The 24394-nt window shown below is 40.4% G+C and overlaps 1 protein-coding gene across 1 annotated transcript; it reads left to right on the forward strand.

The window, feature by feature from the left end:
• The first annotated feature begins 9620 nt into the window (after positions 1-9620).
• On the forward strand, positions 9621-21428 carry ATP6V1G3 (ATPase H+ transporting V1 subunit G3). Its single transcript, XM_053950648.1, has 3 exons — positions 9621-10294; positions 17689-17789; positions 20991-21428. The coding sequence occupies exons 1-3, from the start codon at positions 10213-10215 to the stop codon at positions 21162-21164; spliced, it is 357 nt and encodes a 118-aa protein (XP_053806623.1). The 5' UTR covers positions 9621-10212; the 3' UTR covers positions 21165-21428.
• The last annotated feature ends 2966 nt before the right edge of the window (positions 21429-24394 follow it).

The raw sequence follows: 24394 nt of genomic DNA on the forward strand, positions 1-24394 counted from the left end.
ATATCTGAATTCATTTCCATTCACCTTCTTCAGTAACAGGGAATCTATATTTAAATAAAAAATTGTATTCATTTTTGAAACTATCTTAAATAATTCAAATACTGACCATCAATCAGCTCCCAATACATTAATCACTCTGGCTGAATGCTTGAGACTGTTTAAAATCATGTTGTATATTTGAAGGAAAAAAAATATAGGAATCTTTTTTTCTACACATTCACCAGAATGTATCTCCATTGATCAGTGTGAAGCAACTTTCTGAACCTCAGTAAATTGAAAATTAAGCTGGGATATCAGACTAAAATGAGGTTCAGATTGCTCAGCATATCTTTGTCTGAAGGAAAAGCCTTAATTTTTGCATGCCCAGCATACAAAGCTATGAAAGACTTAAGGTTCTGTAGCTGCAAAAACTATATAGCTGACCAGAAAGGTTACAGACACAAGCATCTCCTAATTATTCTCAGCAAGATAGCTCTGAAATTCTAGGACTCCAAAGTCATGTTGCCTCTTGTAGACACTTGGATGGTGAATTCTGAAATTTTAAAAGTGAAGCAAAGACTTCCATTTATGCCACTTTGGAGTGATCCTGTTTCCTATTTATATGGGAGTCTGAAACACTTCTGCTGTGAAACATTCTTTTTAATATGAGGGTTTCCCCCAAACACAGAGCCTACTGCCACCTCACCTACTATTAAAACTCTGAACTTTCAGAGTCTGTAAATGCAATGAAACCTTCAAGCCATTCCCCAGTACTTAGACTTTCCTCTGTTGGACTTTTAAAGCCTGCTGCTGTATGGTTGCTGTGCAGAGCTGTGAGTCAGTAACATGACCAAAAAACATGGGCCTGAAAACACTTAACTGAGCTCTTGGTAATTACAGAGGAAGAAATAGTCTCTAAGGCTTCTCCATTTTCCCACATGGATATTACTGCAAGCTAGAAAACACTAACTCTAACAGTTACAGCCTAGATGTATGCAGGAGTTTTTCCTCTTTATATGCCTTGAACAAACCTTAGAAATGAAACTTCACCACTTTTCCCCCACTGCTACCTGCAGCTGTTGGACAACCTGAGAGACATCATGGGGTGCAGGAAAGGGCTGGGTCATCTCTGTACCCTCTCTAGGCCACGACACAGCCAAGGCTGTCCACAAACTGCAGTACAGGCCCTGTCATTCCACAGCACTTATGGCTCTTGACCCTGGGGGATGAGGATGTCTCTTTGCTGCTGCCTCAGGGGTCAAGCAAACTGCTGGTAGGTGTGGAACTAAAACACTTTCATTCTCAAGTAGGAGTCAGTGTGTTCAAATCATGCTCCTGCAGAGAACTCTGGGGGTTTTCCTTGCAAAATTATTATTTAGGTCAGTTTTCTAAAACAAACAGATTCTTTGACAAGGTAGGCTGCAAAGCTAGTATGAAGATTTGTAAGCCAAATAACAGGATAACACACACCTAACCACAAGCACAAGCATATTTTCACACAAACCTTTGATTTGTTGGTAGTAACCTTATCAGATACTGTCTGAGGAAGGGAAAGTTCCCATGGCCAAGTCATCCCTTTATATATTTAACCTGCAAACTTCAAAACAGCAAGATTTTATATAGAGGAAGTCAAAGTTACTGTAAAGAGTCAGGTTTCTGAACTTCTTACCGTCAGCTCCCCTCCCACCCTTTAATTCACATACCTATTGACACAGGTTTCTATGCTGTAGGAACCTTGTTATTTCTTCAGTATCATCAATACTTATAATAACAGGTGTTTCACATACTGCAGAACTGCAAAAACAGAAATGTGAGAAAGTCAGAAGAAAACACTGATACCAAAGATATTACAATAAAAGGGGGTCATTTATACTTGGAAATTTCAAGGAAATGATAGTGCTTTACCTGTAATGCTTCAGAGCAGTCCCCAGGGTAACAGCACACATTCCTGTTGGGGTTTTTCTTGGGCGTAAATATGGTTTTTCCTGGGACATAATATGCACATTATGAAAAATATATCAACCTGTTGCTATTACATTCCGTTTGCAAAACATCCACACTTGACACTGCAGCACATTTATTTGACATACGCTGGTGAGTGCCTGCCCCTGTACCTCACTGAAGCTCGCAAGGTAAAAGCCTTGTCTTTTCACCACCACATCTGTCCCTCTTCTTCTCATGTGGGATTCATTAAAACACGGCTGTAGGAGCCAGCAAAAGGGCTGGCAGTGCTGCACCTGCAGCTGGGGGCAGAATCCTGCCTGAAGGCCAGACTCAGCCTGAGGCCCTGGGCAGCAGCACAGAGGGAGCTGCCGGCATGGGCAAAACGCAGGAATGGCTGCTCCTACTGTCACAGCTCATTTTATAAAAGCAGAGCTGGTTTTGAAGGTGAAGAGGAGTCAAGTGGCCAGAAAGAGGCAGAAAAAGAGTCATTTCTGAGACTCTCAGGACTTTGCATACAGTGTTCACCCCTACCTCAAAAAAGGGGAGAAGTGAAATGAACAGATGAACTGCTGTAATGTTGTGGATTCTGGGACACATATCTACAATCAGCTCTGCTATTAAGAGGAGGATCTCAGGTGGCTTGGAAAGGAAAGATCCAGTAGGCACACTGACAGAATAAAAGCTACTACTTCTTAGGCTTTTACTAAAGAATTTCAATGGATTTAATTTAATTTCAAGAGTGTTTTGAGAGCCAAGACTGTGTAGCCTTTTATCAAGGGTTACCATGCCCATAAGCATGAAGCTTCTTTTTTTAATGTATCTTTTGAGGCTTTTCAAAGCAATGATTTTTTCTTTTGAGAGACTTCTATTACAGCCTATGCCATGCTCTGTGAGAAAAGTTTAATCCATGCTGCTTCTCCTATTACCCATAGTGTCAAAAAAGAGCAGTGCAAATATTCACAATATCCTCAGACAGAAATAGAGAAAATACTTTTGTGTTTTGTAACCTAATTTTAACCTAACCTTACTTTTGTAACCTAATTCAAATTTTTTCTCAGAAAAAAAAAATCCAGGCATTTATTTCAAAGATAAAATAGGCATCTGCTCAGAATTGCCAAATTGATAATAATTTGACTTTATTTTTGATTCCAGCAGCTCCTATCAGACCACATATTTGCTAGAGCAAACTTTTCATATTAACATTAACTGCATGTAAATGAAGTTTCATTTCATATTAAAAATATTTGTTTTTTTAAGTCATTCACCTTGTTCTTGTTATGACTTCAGAATAGCACAGATAGCAGTGAAGCTCCCCTTTAAATGCTGTGTGATAGCAAAAATCCTGTGGCTCTCTGCAGAGCCAGAAAATATTCCCTGGGATAGACAGGAATCTTCCAAAATGTTTTTCTGTAAAATCTTTTGTTCCTCTTTGTTCTCCCAGACAAAGTTTGACCCCTAGAACTCTTGTGGCACAAGCACAGAAATGCAGAGCCAACTCCCCCCACAGGAGCTGCGAGGGAGGCCCACAGGGAGCTCTCCCACGGTGGCCCACGCTCCACGGTTCACCGTTGTAAGCATAGTTGTTGTCAGAAATGCACCTTTTCAGTCTATTCCACTTCCAGGACAACGACACCAACCACCCCTGACCTATCCTTGGATCACCACTCCTGTTATTTCCCATCCCACGCCACGAGAATTTCAAACAAGCCGGGGGCTAAAGCACACTTCGGAGCCGAGGTTGGCCCCGCCTGCAGGGGGGCGGTATGAGGGCCCCGCTTGCCGGCGGCGGCTCCGCTGCCCGGTGCCAGCGGCCGCAGCCGGGCCCAGCCGCGGCTCTGGCTGCCTTCCCCGCCTGCTCCTCCCCGGCAGGCCAGCCCCGGGCCAGGGGCTCGGCGGGGCCACGCGGGAAGGGCGCTCAGGGCACGGGAGGGAGCGGCGGCCGCGCACGCAGCCGTGTGGGCAGCCAGGCTTCCGGACATGTTTAACGCGCTGAAATGCTGCTCAGCTTCCTAAGCTCTGACGGTACTGGCAAGTGAAGCCTTTGAAAGAAAAGCAGAACTAAGCGTGAATTCTGACCTTCTTCTCAAGGCTGTAAGAGGCTCTACGTTAAAACATACAGACATCCTCACCAGCAGAATTACCTTCTGCAGAAGAAAACCCAAGTCCCTCTGAGCTGCCCAGAGAATGGCAGGGAAAAAAAAAAAAAAAAAAAAAAGAAAAAAGAAAAGTGCTCTGCATAAAGGCTTGACAATAAAAATCCTTCCCCCTCTAAAATGAGGAACTGCCTGAAACAAGACTCACTACTCTCACAGCCACATGACAAGCAAGAGAAACAAGGAACAGAAACACCAGAGATGTGATGTAAAGTGGTGGATAGGCTAAAATTAGTTAATGTTCTGATTTCTTTTATGAAAGGACGATAAGTTCTATTCTTATTTTTTTAATTATACCAAAAATCCTAGAGGTTGCTGGAAAGTGGTGGAATAGAGATATTTAAATCTCCATTCACATATGTAATAACATCAATACATATACATGTTTGCATTTAGGACCACTAATTACAAGTTGATTTTGTAAAGTAAGGAGAAAAACACCCTATTCACCTTCAGAATTGTATCAGAATAACATCAGGAAAATTTACAGACTACTTTAGCTAAAGCAATTTCTACTCTAGTCTTAAGGGAAAGGTTGCCAGTATTTCTCATTTTTTCCTTTCCATCTTTTCTCTCTTACCTTTCCAAATAAAGCCTTCCTTCTTCCTATTGAGGTATTAATATTTTCATTACAAGAAAGGAAATGCTTATTCCTTTTTTTCACTTTTAGTTTAAGCTGGTGTTGCTCAGAGCTGGAATGAAATGCAATGAAATGACTGAGTAGAAAATTAAAGTTTTGTTTCAAGTTCGGAAATTGATTAAACAGCCTTAAGCTATACACAAAGCAACAGCGCTTAAGTACAATGCAGAGGACCACAGGTTCAGCTCCTCTAGGCTGCAAAGTTGAACTATTTGCTTTGTGTTATCTTTGTTGATCTTGTTAAGTCTAATTTGAGACAGAGCTGAACTTTTCTGATATAGTACACTCAGTTTTCTTCAAGTGAATGTTGAGCTGTGACACAGATATGAGTTGTTGGTTAGCCTGGACAGTTCAAAATATACTTACATGGCTCTCCACTTCCCCTCCCTGTGTGCACAAATACACTGCTGACGTTACAGACTTCTTTTGGGAAAGGCAGCAATGTGAAGAATCAGAGAGAGGTATAGTAAGGGAGGAGGCACTATCATGGTGCAGAAGAATGGAAAAGAAGACAGCAAATAGCTGCACTGAGGGGAAAAAAAGAAAACTCCCTGAAGTGAAGCTGTGTGCCGGGGCTGGCTGCGATCACAACTTGCACCTTGCCAGCTTGCAACTAAAATGGTGCTGATAGCACACCAGTGCTGGAGGTGTTGCTGAGCAGGGCTTGCAGGGTGTTAAGTCTTTCTCTGCTCCTCAGCTCTGGGGGCTGGCAGGAGGCTCGAGTGGGCACAGCCAAGACAGCATCGTGGGCTGACCAAAGGGGTGCTGCCAGGCTCAGCCACGGAGCTGGGGTTTGCCCCTTCCTCAGTACCCCCTCTTTGGAGGCTGACTAGGCACTGGTCTGCTTCTGGGAGGTGAGAAGTGACTCCTTTAGCATCAGTTTGTGTCCCCCTGCCCTTTCCCCTCATTTTTAAAACTGCTTTTATACCTTGACCCACAAGTTTTCTCACTGTTGCTCTTCTGATTCTCTGCCCCATGCCACTGTGGGGGAAGGAATATGTGATCTGCTGGGTGGGGATTTGCCAGCTGAGGTGATCACACCATAAACTGAGAATAATGACAGTGAAATTATAAATTATCTGGAAGTTACAGACACAGAAACTTTTTCTGTGCTTTTTCTTTTGCACGTTTTTTAAATGAATATTTGCTCTACCTGAACTTTCACATGGGTAGTGAGATTTATAAAAAAGGACACTTTTTTTTTATTCTTAACTTTTCTCCTGGATGTTGAAGAGATCTTCAGGAAAATTAATTAAATATACAGGTTAACACTGGCTGTCTCTGAATGTGAAATCCCCTATGGTTGCAAAAAAAATTATGCCCATTAAGACACTGGCCAAATTTAGGAAAAAATATGAGCAGGTTTAAAGTATGTGTTCAGTATAAGGTCATCAGAGTGCTACACCAGCTGAAGCTGGGGCTGTGTTGCAGGCTTGGCCAGCTGTCAATAAGCTTACCCAGACAGTGTGGCAGCAAGCTGCCTCTAGCAATATTTTAATATTTATTCATCTTTGCATACCTTTTTGTTCCCATATTTTTCAGGCTGATGGATGAAATTCAGGCTGCTGAGGTCAACTGTGGTGATGTCAGCAGAGTGAAACTGTCAGTGTCAGAAAATGGCTGCAGCAAGAATCTTAGCTTGCAGACATAATTACAACTTCAGAACAAAGTTCATAACTTTTTCTTCTAATGTAAACAAACAGGGGTTTATAATTCAGAGAGAAAAGGCCAGGATTTTCAGATATGTGTGATGGTTTTCACTGCATCACCAGTTTCACCAGTTTGTGTACAAAGAACTTCTGCTGTTGATGCTAACAGGAGCCCATCACTCTTTCTCAGCATGACAGATCCTACTGCATCTGAAGGTGCTCCATTTTCACAAGGGGCAGTCCCCACCGTGCTGCAGGAAGCCATGCAGGTGTGCACCCTGCTTTTCCTCGCTTAGCCTTTTCTAGAGCAACAAAACAAAAGGCACACAGACCTATAAAAGCACCTGAGGCAGCTGCCCTGCCTGACACACTGCTGATCTTAAGGCTTTATCAGTGAATCAACATTGCTGCTTCGAAGCTGCAGCCTGAACAGGTGTGTGCTTAGCAGTCAGAGCGGCTCATTTGGAAAGAATGCTGTTCATAATCATAAAAAAAAAAAAGAGATTTAAAAAGTGTGTGCCTTGGGAAGTACAGCCACAGAGACAATGCATGGGAGACCTTCAAATTAAACACATTTCAGTGGAAACTCTTGCCTGCTGCCCTCCTACATACACGAGAGTCTGTGCACACTTAAACTGCAATAAAAGATGCCATAGCACTGCCTTTACTGCTCAGTAGTAGGTGGATTGAGAAGGTGGTAAACTCATGATAGATAAGGCTCAATCTGAGCTACAGCAAGCAGATTTTTCCAAATAATCTGAATTACCTGGGGTGAATTCAGCCACTGGCCCTGGCCTTCCCACTGCAGAGATGAAACAGCAGCTGCACAGCCTGCATCTAATCTCGAAATGCCCGATTTAGAGTGTTTCTGCTGTTCAAGCTGTGGGTCAACAGGGAGAGCTCAGCAGGGTCTCTTATCCCTTGTAACACTCTTCAAGAGCTCTTGTTCCATAGCTTTGCTTTGAAGGAGTAAGCATGCCAGAACTGAGCCCATTTTTCCCTTTCTGTCAGTTGGGATAACCAGAAAAGGCTCAGGAAATTCTGGAGGCCAAGATAGATGGACAAAATGCTGAGAAGAAAAAGGAGACTTTAAAAAAAAAAAAAAAAAAAAAGCCCTTTCTCTGCCCTCTCTTGCTGTGGTAACACCTCTCCTGCCCCCATCACCAGTCACCACATCAGCTTCTCTTTTCTAATTAAATGAGTCTGGAGCTGACTTGGAAAGAAAGCCAACAACTATGACACAGAGAAGTTTCATACTGGTTTGTGTGATGAAGTAGGAGACTGTTTGGCCAGTCCATGGCTTAACCTACTTTATTTTAATGAATTATCCATGAGGTGGGATACATAGAAGTGCCAAGTCAGCATAGTCTGAGGTCATCACCAACATCATCAGACAAGCTTTGAAATTACTTCTAAGTGGCAGTACGTCGTGTGGAGTCTAAAAAAATGTGTATAAGCACCAGCCAAAATAAATTATCATCTTCTCCCCTGCAGATGTGCGCTAGTACCTGCCTGATGCCATGAGAGCCAGCATGGCATGCCACCCCACTTTATGGAAACCAGCCACAAGGAAAATTATAAACTGAGACTTTTTTTAAATTCAGAAAAATATTAAAAGTGTGAACTGTGACATGTGCAGCTCAAATGATCTACATAAGGAGTATATTAATTTTTTTCTTTAATGGAAGAACTTTATAGTCTCTTGAAGATTGTGTATTTTTCCAATAAAAATTCATCATATATAACCATTTTCTCTTAAATATTAATTGATTGTAAATATCAAAGTTCAGATCATTAGTGAAGCCCAAATATTATAATTATAGTATTGAGAACTGCTCTGAAAACTCAAAGGGTCTCACCCATAATGCTTTCAGCCAAGTCCAGAAACTGAAGCAGTTTAATTTGCCAGTAGTTTTGCAACATTTCTCGCAGCAGTGAGATTTGCTTGACAAGACCCTTTGCCTGAAAAGGGATATACTTTTGATGTCTGAGACAAGCCTGACATTTCCACTTCCTATTTAATTTTTAAGTCACTTCTGCTTTAAAGTTCTGAGCTCAAGTTTCCTGCCCCAAGTAAAGCAGATCTCTTCATTTTTTACTTTCATTTTCCACTTCTGCTTTTCTTTGCCAGTAATATCACTTGTAGTTGAATCACAGTGGCAAATGGCTTCCTAACCCTACAGTTTCCACATTTTCTGTAGACTTGATCGTCACTTCTTCTGTGTCTGAATAAAATAAACTTCAAGGCTATGCATTAAAATCTTCTAAAAACAGTGCCATGGCTGCTGTCCTGCAGTTAGAGTGAACCTCTGGTTTCAGTGCTGGAGATGAGCAAGCATCTCACACAGCTTCTGGATGAAGAAATAAACTCAGTGATTGATGTGAAATTTCACTCAGCATGAGTGAAATTTGACTTTGCAATAGCACAGAATAGAAAACAAAAGAAATTTCTTTTCCAGGTCATTCAGGGCACTGCCAAAGACACTAATAGGGCAAGAGGCTTCTCCTTCCATTTTCTCTCAAACCTACAACTATTTGGCAGGGAAAAGAAGACTTCATAGCAGTAATGCACATTTCCTTATCAGGATCAGGTAACAGCCTAGCACAGCATAGTAGCAGCATGACACAGCTGCCCTGGGAAGCCCCAGAAAACAAAGGGCCCTAGAATAAGAACCCCTAACAGAGCACCAAATAATTTTTATATAAATGTATTTTATGTATAATATATGCAGAAATCATATAACACTTATAAATATATAATTATATATATAAAATTGCAGCACAAAAAAACCATTTATGTCAGGAGGTGATCTCCAGTCCTGGCAGAGCTCTATCAAGAATCTGTAATAAATATACTTTATTCACACTCTGAGGTTTTTTTTACAAAAAATAAATCTGTTTTAATTGTGCAGTTTAACGTGTCCCTCTGCTATGCAATGGCTGAACTACCTGTAACCAGTGGGATTTTTTGGGTTTTTTAACGAGGATTCAGAAGATGAACATGCTGTTCATTCGTGCAGTAGCTCACAAACCACTCTTTCCTTCTGTAAGGAATGGGATGTGCATTTACAGCCATGCACAGGCATTCATTTGACTGTTGTGTGCATTATGACTTGAGAGTAAAACCTAGCCCACCATTCATACCTGGCAAGAGTCTGGATCTTAGAGCTAATTCCTTAGTTTCTCAGTCCATCTCGTCTCCACTCACCTCCGTCATGGCAGATTACAAGGTATTGAGGTATTGAGCATACCTCAGTCACTACATGCTTTTTCAAACTTTAGTCCCCAATGAATTAATCCCTATTTAATTTTTTTTAAGTGAAAACCCTAATAAATAGTGTTAAGAAGTAACACTAAACAGAAGCCTACAAGCAGTTCTTGGTGTTCAACCAAAATTAACTGTTGACTGAGCCTGATTCTTCACTTTGAGGGGAAGTTTTATTTAAAGGTAATGCCAAGAAAGAATTTTTCCCCTCAGTTCCTAGACAAGATTAACTGTATTCTGCTTCAGAAATAAGAGCCAAAAAAAAAGAAAAAAATCTCCATTAAAATACAAGCCACTTGAAGTGCTTTTTTTTGCCCCAATGTGTTAATCAGAGACTTCAAGTAAACTGTGACCCTGAGGAGAGGAGGACATTCCCTTCAGCCTCAGTGCTGTGTTTTTCTGACTGCACTCCCAGGCCTGTGTGCCCAGCAGCAATCCAGGCACAGCCAGCTGGGTTGGTACAATCTGGAAGCTTGTTGTAATAACACACAGAACAAAAAACACAAGGAAGAGCCTGGCAGCTGTATAAAACTCCCTCTGAGCTCCAGTCTTCACAGAAGTTCACCAGCCCCAGCAATCAGCATGACCAGCCAGTCTCAGGGAATCCAGCAGCTTTTGCAGGCAGAAAAACGTGCCAAGGACAAACTGGAGGAAGCCAAAAAAAGTAAGTAGTTGGCCTGTTTTTACTGTACTTCTCAAGTGCAAGCCCTTCAGAATTACAGTAGCTCGCAGGAAAAGATTATTTCATCTGTATGCATTCACTAGTGCTGTGCCTTTACTGCAGGCAGGCATTAACTCAAACCTGAACAGAGTTTGCTTAAAATCCCATGTGCTTGTGCCTACGTGTACATGTGCCTCATTACATTAAAAAATGTTTTCTTTGTTATAGTCATCCTGTCAGCTGCATTTGTTCTTCCTTTATCTCAGTGTTGATAACGCCATTACTGCCTTGCTATTTAAATTAAAATCCTATGTGCCTTTGGCTGCCAGCTCTGAAGGACCAGACTCTAAACTCTTTATTTTTCTTAATAGGTCTTGCTAAGATTTTTCACTGTTCCTCTTTACTTGCAAAATCCAGTAACTTGTCTCCTAATTGAAGCTGAGCTTCAAAAAATTATATGAAAACTAAGGGAAGACTTCAGCACCCTGATAGTAATCAAAGTCACAGTAAAACCATGAGCACTCTCAGTACTGTAAAAGATCATTCACAGAAGTTTTATGACATGGTACAAGTAATTATTCTCCTGAGTGCAGGTACAACCACATGAGTCATTGACCTGCACTAGCACTGAAACATTAATACTGTTTTTTGGAGTGATCTTGCTTCAGAAACCAGCAGCAGAATGCAAAGAAAATGGATGATGATGTCATGTGGAGCAAGAACACAATTAAAGGAATATATTTTGTTTTCCAGGGAGGAATGGAGGCTAAACAGAATAATTTGTGTAGTTTCCATATGCCTTCTACACGTGAATCAGCATTGTTCTGTGCTCATTAATTTTTAGTGTGACATGTCAATTTATACAGCAGCGCACAAAAATAAGTAGAAAGGCAAGTTCCCTCCCTAAGCACCCAGGCACTGCCTGTGCCTTGCAAACACAATAGAGATTAAAACAAATCCTCCCACCTTCCTAAAACAGAACTCTCTCAGGCAGAAACCTGAAGGCAAGAGATAGTTAAGTAGTGTTGTGACCTCTTACACAGCCAAGCTAGGAGCTCTAGGAGGGATGCTTTTTCCCTTCTCATGTAGGGGAGCAGAGGAAACACACGGCTCCCTCAAAGCAAGAGAGCACACAACCTGGAAAGGCACAGCCTCAGTGGAAGGAGAAGGAGTTTGGCCTGAACAGAGACTGCAGAATCAGGCCTTAGTTTGAAGTGGATTACTTTTGGGTTTGGATTGGGTTTTTTCGTTTTGTTTTGTTGTTTTTTTTGTTTTGTTTTTGGGGTTTTTTTGTGTTTGTTTTTTTTTTTTTTTTTGTTATTGTTTTGGGTTTTGGGTTTTCTTTGTTTGTTTTTGTTGTTGTTGTTGCTTTAGTTTCATTTGTGTTTGTTTTTAAAGCCAGAAGAGTCACTTTAGCTTTTTCTATAGCAGTCAGTTAAAAAGGAAGCTTCATAAATTTAGGAACTCCAAAAATGAAAAGAATAATTATAACATAAAAGTGATGACCAAAGATGAATGATTTGCAGAATCCAGACACAGTTATGGATGCATGAGGCATTTGCTCTACTCTGCAAAAGACACACTCCCTTGTCATCACCTCAGCCTCACTTGGAGTGCTTGTGATAAGAACAGGATTTCTTACAGATAAAGTATCTTCAGACCCCTCTGAGTCAGAAACTTGAATTAAACCTCTACCAGTGTTTACCTCAACCCTAACACACTAATAGGAGTTATTAACCAGCTACAGAAAAACAGCTATTAAGGATTTTGCTATCATAAAATTATTCAGAGTAAAAATATATAATCACTTTGGCTTTCTTTTCTATTACTTTTAAGATAACTTTTTTTTTTTAATTTATGAAAATTATTAAGGAAAATTAAAGTTTCAATACACAAATTTAAACATAAGAAAACAACCCAGTGACTGCAAGGGAGGAACAGGCTGCCCAGAGCTGGGGAATCTCCATTCTCAGAGACATTCAAAACCCCCTGGATATGGCCCCAATCAAGCTGCCCTTGCTTTCATCAGGGAGTATATCCTATAGGCTCCTTCCAGCCTCAGCACTTCAGTGTGATTCCATGAAAAACCTCTAGAATTTCCAAAATTAGCAGATCAAGAGCAAACTGTTTAAATAAATCTGCCCTGGATTTTGTTCTAAACCAAGCATTATAGGTAATCTACCAGCATAATTATACCTAGACAACCATTATATTCAACATTGCAAGAAGTTTGCAATGAAGCTACAAAACAAAATTTAAAATTTCCATGTTGTCCCTAATTTAAGTATTTTTCATAGCACTGTCACTACACTGCCTTAGATAACTATGCCAGCATAAGATAAATACTGTGGGACAGGGGCAAAAGGGATTCTTTTAGAGGCAAATCTGGCTATTCTAAATTGGGATTACTTCAGCAGTTAGATCAAAACAAAGGATTGCAGAATTTGTCTCTGAGCATAAAAGCTAAGCTGAAAGGCAGTACATGAAATGCAACAGATCTGAGTAGTGCAGCTGGCTGACCTGTGCACACACGGCTGGGTGGAACAAGGAGAGAGGTGCTGCTTCACCCCAGAATGGGCAGCTCAGATCCACCCAGCACCAGCTGGGATCAGCAGCTGCTGCTCAGGGCCTGCACTCTGCTGGGCTGGGCTGCCAGGGAATGCTCTGAACCCTCCCAGCCCTGTGACCTCCTTTGTCACCCCAAGCAGGCATTGCACAACACCACTGCACCGATGGTCTGGCTGCTGTGCTGACACTGGGACATCAGCTGGCAGCTTGTTCATGGGACACAGCAGGAACAGGCATCTGCAAGGAAGTGTGACTAGCAAAACTACCCTGATGCAAAGCCTTCCGTGTTTACAGTTGATACTCACATAACCAATCAAAATGTAGTGTAAACACACATAATATTGTATATAAACAGTTAATGGGCCTAGGTTTTGCTGACATATGTGCAGTTGTTGGTAATGCAAAAGCCACTTGAAGTAACTGAAAAAATGAGTAAATAAAATTATATTGATACACACAAAACAAAGCAAAAATATAATGCTAAAGTTCCTCTATACATGCTTTTTCTTACTTCTTGCTCAATACCCTTTTTCCTGTCATATCATTAGCTGATAAAATTATTATTATTATTAGCTGAAAAATTATTAATATTTTAAAATTTTAATTAAATTAACACATGCAAGGCTGAAATTATTAGATTGATTAAACACAAGCCAAACCAGTCTGCAATCCTTTGACCATTTGAACATGGTGCTGCTTTATCTATAATTTTTACTTTAAGCACAATTTGGATCCCAGAAATAACTGGGCATTATCAGCGCCAAGACAACAATTCCTGAAAATCCTTTTGGGTAAAACAAGGGAAACAAATGTGTCATGAACACTGGGCTTAGCAAAACTTGTTCTCCTATCGATTTTTATATCTTCCCTTGAATTTCTCATGCCTAATAAAAAGAAAACTCAGATGAAAGATTATAGAAAATCAGATTAAAACCAAATGTTAATCAAAATAAGATACTGTAAACAGAATTATATCCATGGCGCTCTCTTGGATAATATCCAAGACATGTTTTATCTACTGAGAAAGCTATATATAATGTTCAGCTGCCTCTATTCTATTTTATTAAAAGTACAAAATAGTTTGCTCACAGTGCAGATCCCCAAATCCCATTTTCCAGACAATTTAGCAAAGACAACTGAAATGGTTCTATTTTAAGAAAATATTATTATTTTTTTGGCAACTTCTTCAAATGACTTGATTTCTATACAGAAATTCAGCTAGAAGCCCAGATTATACGTTTGAAACAAAACTCCAACTTCAGCATTGCAGTTTTTGGAAAGTAAGATAACTTAGTGTTTGAACAAATTAGAATGCAACATTTTTGCCTCCTACTGTCTTTCTTACAAGATCTAAAAAACTCCAACAACCTAAAAGACACCAATTCTTGTGGATCTAACGAGAGCAAAGTGTTTCTTTAACATCACAGAAATACCTAGAAAGAAGAATTCAGTCTTTCTCCATGCTAATAACACCTTCCCATGTTAGGCAAGAAAATCCTATACGGTGCTGACTGGTCACAGCAAGTTTTTTAAAATTTGGTCAATTTAAAATGATGCCTAAAAATTAATAGGCTGTGGACAATGAAACCAGGCACAGCACTGCTGCTTGCTTCTCCCCATCTTCAAGGATGGAAGGAGAGACAGAGAGCCAGCAGCAATCCTGGCCCCCACAGCATGACCTTTGTGGCAAAATCTCTTCAAACTTGGGGCTTTCTGTACCTCGTCTCTATGATCCTGATGAAATGTCAAAGGGCCAGGCTGGTTTGCCCATCCTCCTGCACTTCTTGCATGATTTTGGCTGAATTTCAGTGCTCCACCACCCTTCAGCATGTAAGGGTTGATTCAGCTTGGCTGTGCTCTGCAGAGAACCCAGCCCAGCAGATCAGTAAGGCTTTGAAAAGGCAGGCCTGCATTGCACGACTACAGTAGCAGACAAGTGGTTAACAACAGACTGATTAATTAATTTTAGTTTGTCCCTAGTGGAACAGCAGGTTAAGCTCTAGTTTCTGCTTAACTTAATCAGGTGCAGCATATGCACCAGCGCATATGTTGGCAGTTGCCGATTCTGTCCACAACGTTGTTGGACTAGCAGTAATTTACTCACAGCTTTTCCACTTAATTAAATAGGAAGCAGCAGGTTCCTGCTGTGCCAATCCTAAAGGCATCATGGAAAAATGAAATGGCTGCCACCCTACAGTGACACCCTATGTATTGTGCTTACTCCAGAGCACTGTCAAGAGCTGACACATATGTATATATATACTCTTTAGTTCACTATCTATGTTGTCAGAGGCAAATGAACTGTTGTTTTGTAGTTAATCTCTTTCCATTTTGTGCATTTTAAATGGATATATTTATCTATCTGGTGGCCAAATATGCAACATATTTACTACAGATGGCCCCCCAGATGGAATTTGAAATTAAAATCCCACTGATTTTGAAATAATTTAATTTGCTATAGAGATCCAGTTCCTCAGCTGGTGAAATTGGCAAAGCTTCATTGTAGTCACTCCCCCTGACTGCCAGCTCCAGAGAATCACCCCCCAGCTCCACTCCTACAGAGTGGAAACTCTACAAAAGGCTGATCAGCTCCAAATTTGGAGAGGAGAATAAGGGAAACTTCAAAACACAGACCTGAACCTAGTTCCAAATTCTGTTGTCCAGACTTATGTCAGGCTCTTACACAGATCTGTCAGTTCACTCATCCTGGTCCCAAAACTTCATACAGTGAGTGGCAGAAGCTGGGTGAAATCAGCCTATTTCAAACAAACACAAACTCTGGAAAAGTACCCACTAGGTTTAAAACGGCCTCTCTCCACTTTATACATAAGCACAGTGGTTCAATGGGAGAAGGATTCAGAAATATAATTTCCCACACACAAGAGCCCTGCACTGATGGACTGGGAGTCAATGAAGCTATCCAGTTCCTCAGTAGGCTGCTCCTTCCTGTTAAAAGCCTGTACATGCCACCCCAAATGTTCCACAATAAGCAAACAGTCCAGGAATTAAGACTTAAAAGGTAACTCCCATTCTGTGCATCTCTCTGCTTCTACTCACCCATCTGCAGATAATTATTTTGGAAGGAGCAATCAGCTGGAGAAGTAATTTCCTGATGAGTCAGGTAGTTTACCCCAGATTTTGCTGAATCTCAGGTGTATTAAAGCAGTCTTCCTCCCAAGTTCCAGCTTCCTCATTATGCCATGCTCAGCGGGAGAAAGTTTCTATATGATAAGGCGCACCTGATAAGGCTTGAGAAGCCCAGCTCAGGTGTAACCAAACCAAAATGTTTATGTTTGTCTTCCTAGCCTAGACAAAGAATGAGAGAATGTTACCTAGGATTTCAGGAAAGGAGGAAAGGTATCTTTTGTCTTCTGTGCTTGAATTAAGAGCCCAAAAAAAAAAAAAAAAAAAAAAAAAAAAAAAAAAAAAAGTTCTTATTGCTCAGAGGTGTTAAATAGGTTGCTACCATAAAGAAATAAATCAGTGTGCCACAAGAGATCAAGATGGCTCTTTCAGCTGCCTAGGCCGCTACTCTCACATTCTTGTGATATCCTAATTTAAGCAACTAAGCAATTTTTCAGCGACCGAAGATACTTCTGTTAAGAAAAGAGAGCAACCTTATTCCCCCCACTCCTAAAATCCTAGCTGTACAGCAGAAAGAGACCCCAAAAATCAGCATCAGCCTAGGTGTCTCAAGTATAACATACCAACATTCCATGCAAGAGGCTTACAGTTAGAAAATTACTGTTTCCTCACAAGGTGGTGTAGCAAAATCCTGAGGAGATCCATGCAACTTTACTGATTTTATGAATGACAGAGAAGTCCTTAGGGGATTTATGACACACTCGCCAGCTCCTTCATGTAAAACCTTAAACATCACATTTCCACCAAAACATTTACCCTTTTTCTTTACATGAAAGCCCTACTAGATCCAGGAAGGACCTTATGTCCAGTCCTGCAATGACTTACATGCTCTTGATCTGACAAGCCCATAGTGTTTTACCTAAAACAAGCTATTGACAGCAAACAAAATTAGGTATGTAAGCAAGCCTGGTGAGGAGGAAGGCTCTAGTTTCCACTACACCCTAAAGTGTCACCTTACAGATCACCTTCTTGTTTAAAATGAACCAAAAAAAAAAAAAAAATTTAATGCCTTTCATGGTTTCTGTGCACTGGCAAAGAATTGACCTCCTTCTCTTAATCATTCAGCTCTGCATTTAACAAAGGTTGGCAGAAAAGGCTGGGGGAGGAAAGGACAAATGCTGAAAGTTGCAACTCAGTTTGGTAGTGGTTAAGACATCTTGCATTATTTTGGATATCTGCCAGCTCTAAGCAGAATCCAGTTGGTGTGGGATGAAGGGATTCTGGCAACCAATCAATACAGGAAATCTTACAGAATAACGTCTTCTCCCATCCGTGACAACTAAAATCTGTTATCTGGCTGCTACTATTGCTGATGAAGAAAAGATAGATATTTATTTAAACACCAAGCTGTGATTAGAAAAAAATGCATTTGTGTTGTGGGAAGATGTCTACTTGCAGAAGGACTTCTGTTGTCAGCAAACCAAGATCTTCTCTTGATGTGTGCTTCTGCACAGGAAGTTGGTCTCAGAAGAGGGGTACTTGCATGACTGGCTAGCAGTCAAAAAGTGTTCTACGTAAATCACTTCATCTCTTCTGACCATTCTTGTGCAAATAAATCTGATGGACAAGACTTTCAGCCAAATCAGTGCTCTACTATGGCAGCTAAAATATCTCTGATTTGGAGAGCTTCATCTTTGGGGATACGGGGATGGTATGAAATAAATGCCTCTCTCTTCCCCATCTAGGAAAGGGTAAAAGGCTGAAGCAGGCCAAGGAAGAAGCCACAGCTGAGATAGACCACTACAGACTACAGAGGGAGAAGGAATTTAGAAACAAGGAAACAAATGTAAGTAAGAAACCTGCATGTGTTCTTTTGTCTTACCAAACTGCTCAATGGTAAACCAAATTGTTTCCAAGAGCACTACCTGAAGACTTCTGCAAAGCAGTGTGGTTGTACTGATTAAACACAGGGGTGTCATCTACAGTGTCTACATGCTTCATTTGGACTTTTTCACAGGCTTTGAGTGCATTTGTAGAATAAATTGTGGATATTCACCACTAAAATGGTCCAGATTCCATATTTGGTTCATGCTTATACTTTGAAGACGTATGTCCCTTAAGGAAAAATACTTTTGGGTCCTTTTTCTATAACCACAGACAGACCTAGTTCCTGTCCTGAAACTGGAGGATTCAGAAAGGTGGATGTGTCAGTAAAAGCAAAAGTTTAAAATGTTTCTTTCCATTTCGTTCCACTTTAGCTGTCTCTTTTCATTACATATAAGACCGCATCCCTTGTCAACTGAAGTCACCAAAACTTGGAGTTTTTCACTGTTTCTATAGTAAAAGTGGTCTAACTCGATATTTTCCTATCTGAACAAAGCTGTTTTATACGTTTATGGTATCTTGCATTTTTCTCTAGTATTTCCATGAAATTCACAAACCATTCTCTTTTTAACAGGTGACTTTCCTCTTACATTCTTGGTCTTGTTTTCTCCCCCAGGTTGTATCATGCAAAGACAAGGAAAGTACTTGTGCAAAAGCAGACACAAAAAGAAAAAAAAAAAAAAAGTCAAAGAGGTCAAACAAAATCTGTTCTACCAACCTGTCATTTCAGTCACACTTCACATAAAACATTTTCCAGCAGGGCTCACAAGCCTTAGGAACACCTATACACACAAAGTGTTGGTATCATACCCTGCTAACCCCCAGACACACTGTCACAGAGGCAGGCTGGGTGGAAATGTCTCAAATGTATAGTTTCAGTTGTTTACTGACACCAAAATAAAGTATAAACACCTCTAACATTTATTCACCTTTTCAGTCAAGCCAGACTTCTTGTTCTAGGTCTTGATAGCAGAAGAGTAAAGATGTTGCTTTTTTGTGAACTCCATTTTGTCATCACAACCAAATTAAAGCTGCAGGGAAAGGCCACTATTGATTGACAGAATGTTTCACACGAGCAGGACAGAGCACATATGGCTCCTCAAATGACAACATGTTGTACACAATCGTTGCAGTCCTCCTCCGTGTCCCCTGACCTCATTATGTCAAACATTCACCTTCCCAGACCAATGCCATCATTATTTACCTGTGTCTGGGAGGCAGTCAGGAGCTCCAGCAAAGCCAGTGCAGAGGGAGCTCTGATGTCCGGTTCAGTTTACTTTCTCAGGTATTTGGACACAAGTATTTTTATTTCTCTGTCACAGTCTCCTCTAATGCCATTCTTCCTCCTACTTTGTGTCACTTGTATCCAAACAGGAGCAAATTTTCTCATACTATGAGAGGCTTCATATCCATCCAGAATTAAGAACAGCAACAGAAAAATAAAGATTGAGGTTAGAATGACAATATGCAAAATCTTTTTTCAAAACATGCAAAATTTTTTGCTTGGATCTCAAACCAATTTCACTTTTTCACTCATTGTCTGAAGTCACCTGACTCTGGAGACATGCAGCCTAGTTCTGAATTTTGTGGCTTCTGAGCCAATATAATATTTTAGCAGCTTTGAAATGACACTAGCATAAAACCTGTATGGGAAAAATAAGGGAAAAACCTTCAAGTCAGCAGAAATCATAAATTAAGCAGAGTGTTGCCTGCATTCTGTGAGAAAAAGGTCCTCAAATTCAGAAGCTGAAGAAAGGGAAAAACACATAGATGAGTAAGAGTTTACTATCTCAAATGACATTAGCATGAGCTGAGAAAGCAGGTCTGCAGAGGCTCTTCTTAAAATTATAATACTTTTCTTGAGGCTTTTCAAAAGTAATTAGTGGCTGGATAACATGCAACCATCTGGGATCTCAAGAAAGCTACTTTCCCCAGTGGAAAAATTCAGTTCCATAAATCTGGTCTAAGCTGTACAACCTTTCCCACACCCAACCCTTGCAACTTGTCTAAAAGTTAAAATAAAATGTCAGCTAAAAATAGTTATTATAGAAAACTATAATCTTTTCCCAATACTTATTATTATGTCTATAACCTACATTTCTTCCAAACTGAAAAATGGTGTACATGTGGATTATGGACAAATGTCTTACTACGTTGCCAGGTACTGATAAACGGAACAGGGAAGGTGACCTATGCAAAAGATGCTTTTCCTTCTTTTAAGAACTAAGTTGGGCTGAAACCACATGGAAAATAGAGTTAATGACCCCTCCCTTGTTTCTGGTCATGCTCTAGGTACCCCACTAATATACCACAGGTTAGCTCCACCTGCTAGTTCACCCCAGAGAACCATGGCAGGAACAAGAACAGTATTTTACTTACTCCTTTCTTATTCTGCCAGCATGCAGAAATGTCTTCTTCTCTCCACATGGAATTCTTTAGCTGGAAATCAATTTCTCTGCTGGTATCCAAAGGACTTTTTCATAAGGGAAGAATTCAAGGGATGTTGGGGCAATGGGGGAGGAGGGAGCACAGTCACAGATTTGGAACGTGTACATCTGTTTATAACATAACCTTGCTAAAATGTTCAGTGAGTCTAGAGTCAATTAAATTCTAACCGAATGTCCTGATATTAACTGTGCCAGAAGCTGTCTGGTATTTCGCCAGATAAGAAAATGTAACATTAAAAGACCTTGTCTGAGGCCTGTTGAGGGTTATACATCACTAACTGCTGAAGACATTTCAAGTACTCTAAAACTGTAATTATGCATTTTCAGGAAGGTTTTTCCATGTTTGTTCCTTAGCTGCACTCACAGGCATTCTCAGTGAGGCCAAATGAAGGCACACAGTGATAGAACTTAGCTGCCTAGTCATTAAAATGAAAACAAATTAAAATGAGCCATATAAAAGACAAAACATACACAATGTTTTTCCCATAGTGAGCTGGGAAACTTTCATTACATAGGGAGATTCCCATTGCTAATGAGCATGTGAGAGTTGCCTTTAATCCTGTTTTTATGCCTACAGTTGAACCCAGATCAAACCCTCACTGTTTGGAAGCACTGTGATGTGTTGGTGTTATGATTGTGCCACATGATGAAGAAAAGTACAATAAACATGGTTATATATAGCCTCTCATTTTGCTCAGAACTGTTCTGCTTTTCAGGTAATGGGCTCCCAAGGTAACCTCTCTGCCAAAATAGAAGAGCAAACAACAGAAGCCATCAGGAACCTCACAAGCAGCTACCACAGGAACATGGAGGGCATGATGAAAAAGCTCTTGAGCACAATATTTGACATCAGCCCTGAAATTCACCCAAACTTCAGACCTGCAGTTTAAGATTCATTGATGTGCTGTGTTTGCAAAGCAAAGTAGCCTTCTTTCTTGATAAGCATAAATACTTCCTCATGTATTGTTTCTGTATGTGTGAGAAAAAAAGAGCACTGAAGCCAAAAGCACACAATTCCACACAGGCTTTTGATGTGACAGGAATTATACAGGGTTTCACAAGCATTTGTTGGAATATTGTTTCCTGTAGCTAAGCCCCTGTCATTTAGGCAGGGACAAGTCAATAACAGCAAAATAAATTATTATTTGACACCAGCAGGTTTTCAGTGGGAGTCTTTGTTCCTTTTGTCTTATAAAATGTGCTGTACTTGGATGTTATGTTGCATAAGGTCTGTTTATCCTAATCTTTACTGTACTTCAAGTCATATGAAATAGAATATCAGAAAAAACTAAAATGGAACATTTCTGTTTTTCTTGTGACACACAGAGTGGTCAGGTTATGGACCATACAGGAACATTTGATTTCGGTCAAAAAGAATAGGTCAAAGCATTTTCAAATTTTCTATGTTAGTTTAAAACTAAATGTGGTTAACTTGTACAAAACTATGCTTAAAAGCCATACTTAAATTATTATACTAAAATTTAACTACACCACAAACTTTATATAGCTTTGTTAAGTCTGAAAAATGAGAACAGGCATAATCATTATTTACAACATTGTTATGATGCAAGGGCCAGGCTAGCACATCTATTCTATTCTATACAGTTACCCTGAAAGCACAAGAACCCAAGGGCTCAGACTCTACACCAGTTATCCTAAATGGTACCTGAATCCACAGGTTGTCTGCCAGAAATCACATCAGCTACAGCTCATTTCTGTTACCCTAAGCGATCTTGGGTAATATTTCCCTCTGCAGTAGCACAGATTTCCCTTGGAATGAATTCTGCTGAAGTTAGGAAAATACAATATGATCTGTGCCCTCAAGGTGAAGCCCATTCAGTCTGATGGGAGGCTGATGGGGGGGCACTGATGTAGTGGGGATCTGACACACACCTGCGATGTGAGCTCCTTTAATACCTTGTCTCCACAACAAAATTACACCAAATTAGAAAAGAAGCTTGAGAAATGGCAATGACTAGCAAACAATAGCCATGATTTCCAGTCCACGTAGACACAGACAAATCATTTCCATTTCACAGCAGCTAGTCATAGGCAATCTCCTGTTCCAGCAAGGTTTACACACTTGATGTGCTGTCATGTGTAAAATGACCGTAAAGCTGTAGTCAACCTAATGTCAGCAAACATGACTCCTCAAGGCTGTGCCTGGATACTACATAATCTCCAAGCCCTGATTGTTACAGTCTCCTGTGCCTGATCATATTCTCTGGGGACCCAAGGACGCTGAGGAATGGGAAAGAAACTAGAAATCCTATTGACAGCAGCTGAAAGGCTCATTTATTTAGGAGTGCTTTGAATCAATGTGTGATAGGTTTTGATTTGCTAAGGGGATGAAGGCACTCCAGTCCCAGCCCATGTGCAGGACCCAATGCAGGCACCTTCCTGCGCAGCTTGGGACAGCCAGGGCTGTCTCACAGCCCAGGGGCACATGTCTCCAGCTTGGGTCATGGCTGCAGCCCCAGCGCAGTGCTCAGCTGTGAAACACAGAATTTTTTAATCAATAAATTCTAAATCCGCTGATTAAAGTATCTCAATTAACCAGTAGGTCATAAATAACAACAAAAGGTCATACCAGTGGAAAGTACAAGAACTGTTTTATACAACTCATGACATGGATTGGGCTGAATTCCTCTGGCTGTTCTCTCTCAAAATTCTCTTTTGAGTTATAATATATGAGGATGTATAATATAATATATGAGTGATGTGGTTCCCATTCATGGGTGATGAGGGGAGATCTCTGAACTCATGCCAGTAAGACAGAATATCTTTCAAGTCTAAATAAAGTAAAATGAAACAGACATGAAGAATTAATACTACGCTCTGTGCTGAAGCTGTCTACTGACTTTCCCATTAATTTCTGAAGAGTTTGGAAGCTGGGGTTTGGGAAATCAGAACCAGATGTTAATCCATTACATGGATTATGATATTAACTGAAATTTTTCCATATTAAAATATACTTGGAAGTTCATACAATCTGTAAAACATAAGTTGTTCTTGTAAATCATCAAATGTGTAGGGTATAAATGTGTGTGTATGAAGTTTTAACAGAACAAAATATTTCAGTCCCTGACTTAAAAGATTTTGTAGCTCTAGGGCTATGAGGAATGTTTCCCTCTAAGTTAGGACAGGATGCTCTGCTGTTGCAGAGCTCAGGAACCACCATAGGGCAGGTGACAACAGACTGCCATGACATACAAACACAGGAGATGTGAACCTGCAGATGCATACTTTCACACACAGCCTTGCCCAGAACCATCCTTAACTGCAGACAAAGCAGGAAAGATGTCTATGAGAAAGGATATATTGGGCATCCCTGCAGCAGGGGACAGTGTCAAACTTTGGGTACAAATTGGGGCAGGGTCAGACATCAGACTGAGTCTGGGGCTGAAATTTAAAGACATTGTTAGGCTATTAAGCTACACCTTCCATCATTTACAGCAGCACTGGCTGTTAGCTGTACTGACAGGCAAGTAATACTGCCATCAGTTAAAGACGTGAACAGTAACAGTTCTTACAAAAGGAAAAATCAACCTTGCCCCTGTGGTCCATCAATGGAAATAAATTATGTTCAACTGGAACTTCTCTTAACTGGGTGTATCTTTCAACTATGGATTTGGTTTTTTCTCTAAATAACAGCATTCAGACTAGTCAAATGTTGTCAAGACACAATTCTTCAGTCTCAGCCACAAGTCAGGCTTGCACTCTAGTATGTCCTCACCAAAAGACTAACTCATGGCAATGGTACCCATGTGGCATTTCATCATGACCTTCTCCAAACTCTGGGGCAAAGAACATGGCCCTGACTGTCCAACAACTCAGTGCAGAGCCAGGTGCTATTGAAAATAAACACAAGGGGAGCAAAGGACACCAGGCAAAGATTTTGGGGTGACAGCAGCAATTCCATGTCTTTTCTGTTCCCAAAGCCCCCCATAGCCACATGTTGATTAAGTAGGAAATTTGAACATTATGTAAAATTACATTCTGCTTCATGTATACAATGCATATTCTTTAAAATAATTTCCTCCAGCTCCTTATTGAAATAGAGGGAATGCCTGTTCCACAATACACAAGCATCATGTATTCCTGTCAGCTTCACTGTGGC

The sequence above is a fragment of the Vidua chalybeata genome, chromosome 9, assembly GCF_026979565.1.
Source record: "Vidua chalybeata isolate OUT-0048 chromosome 9, bVidCha1 merged haplotype, whole genome shotgun sequence".
In the NCBI taxonomy this organism is placed as follows: Eukaryota; Metazoa; Chordata; class Aves; order Passeriformes; family Viduidae; genus Vidua; species Vidua chalybeata.

What these genes read in the sequence shown, in the direction of transcription:
- ATP6V1G3 (XM_053950648.1), top strand. Translation starts at nt 10,213, where the DNA reads ATGACCAGCCAGTCTCAGGGAATCCAGCAGCTTTTGCAGGCAGAAAAA. An exon ending in ACTGGAGGAAGCCAAAAAAA is followed by an intron (nt 10,295 to 17,688) that starts GTAAGTAGTTGG and finishes TTCCCCATCTAG; the next exon opens with GAAAGGGTAAAAGGCTGAAG. An exon ending in TTAGAAACAAGGAAACAAAT is followed by an intron (nt 17,790 to 20,990) that starts GTAAGTAAGAAA and finishes TCTGCTTTTCAG; the next exon opens with GTAATGGGCTCCCAAGGTAA.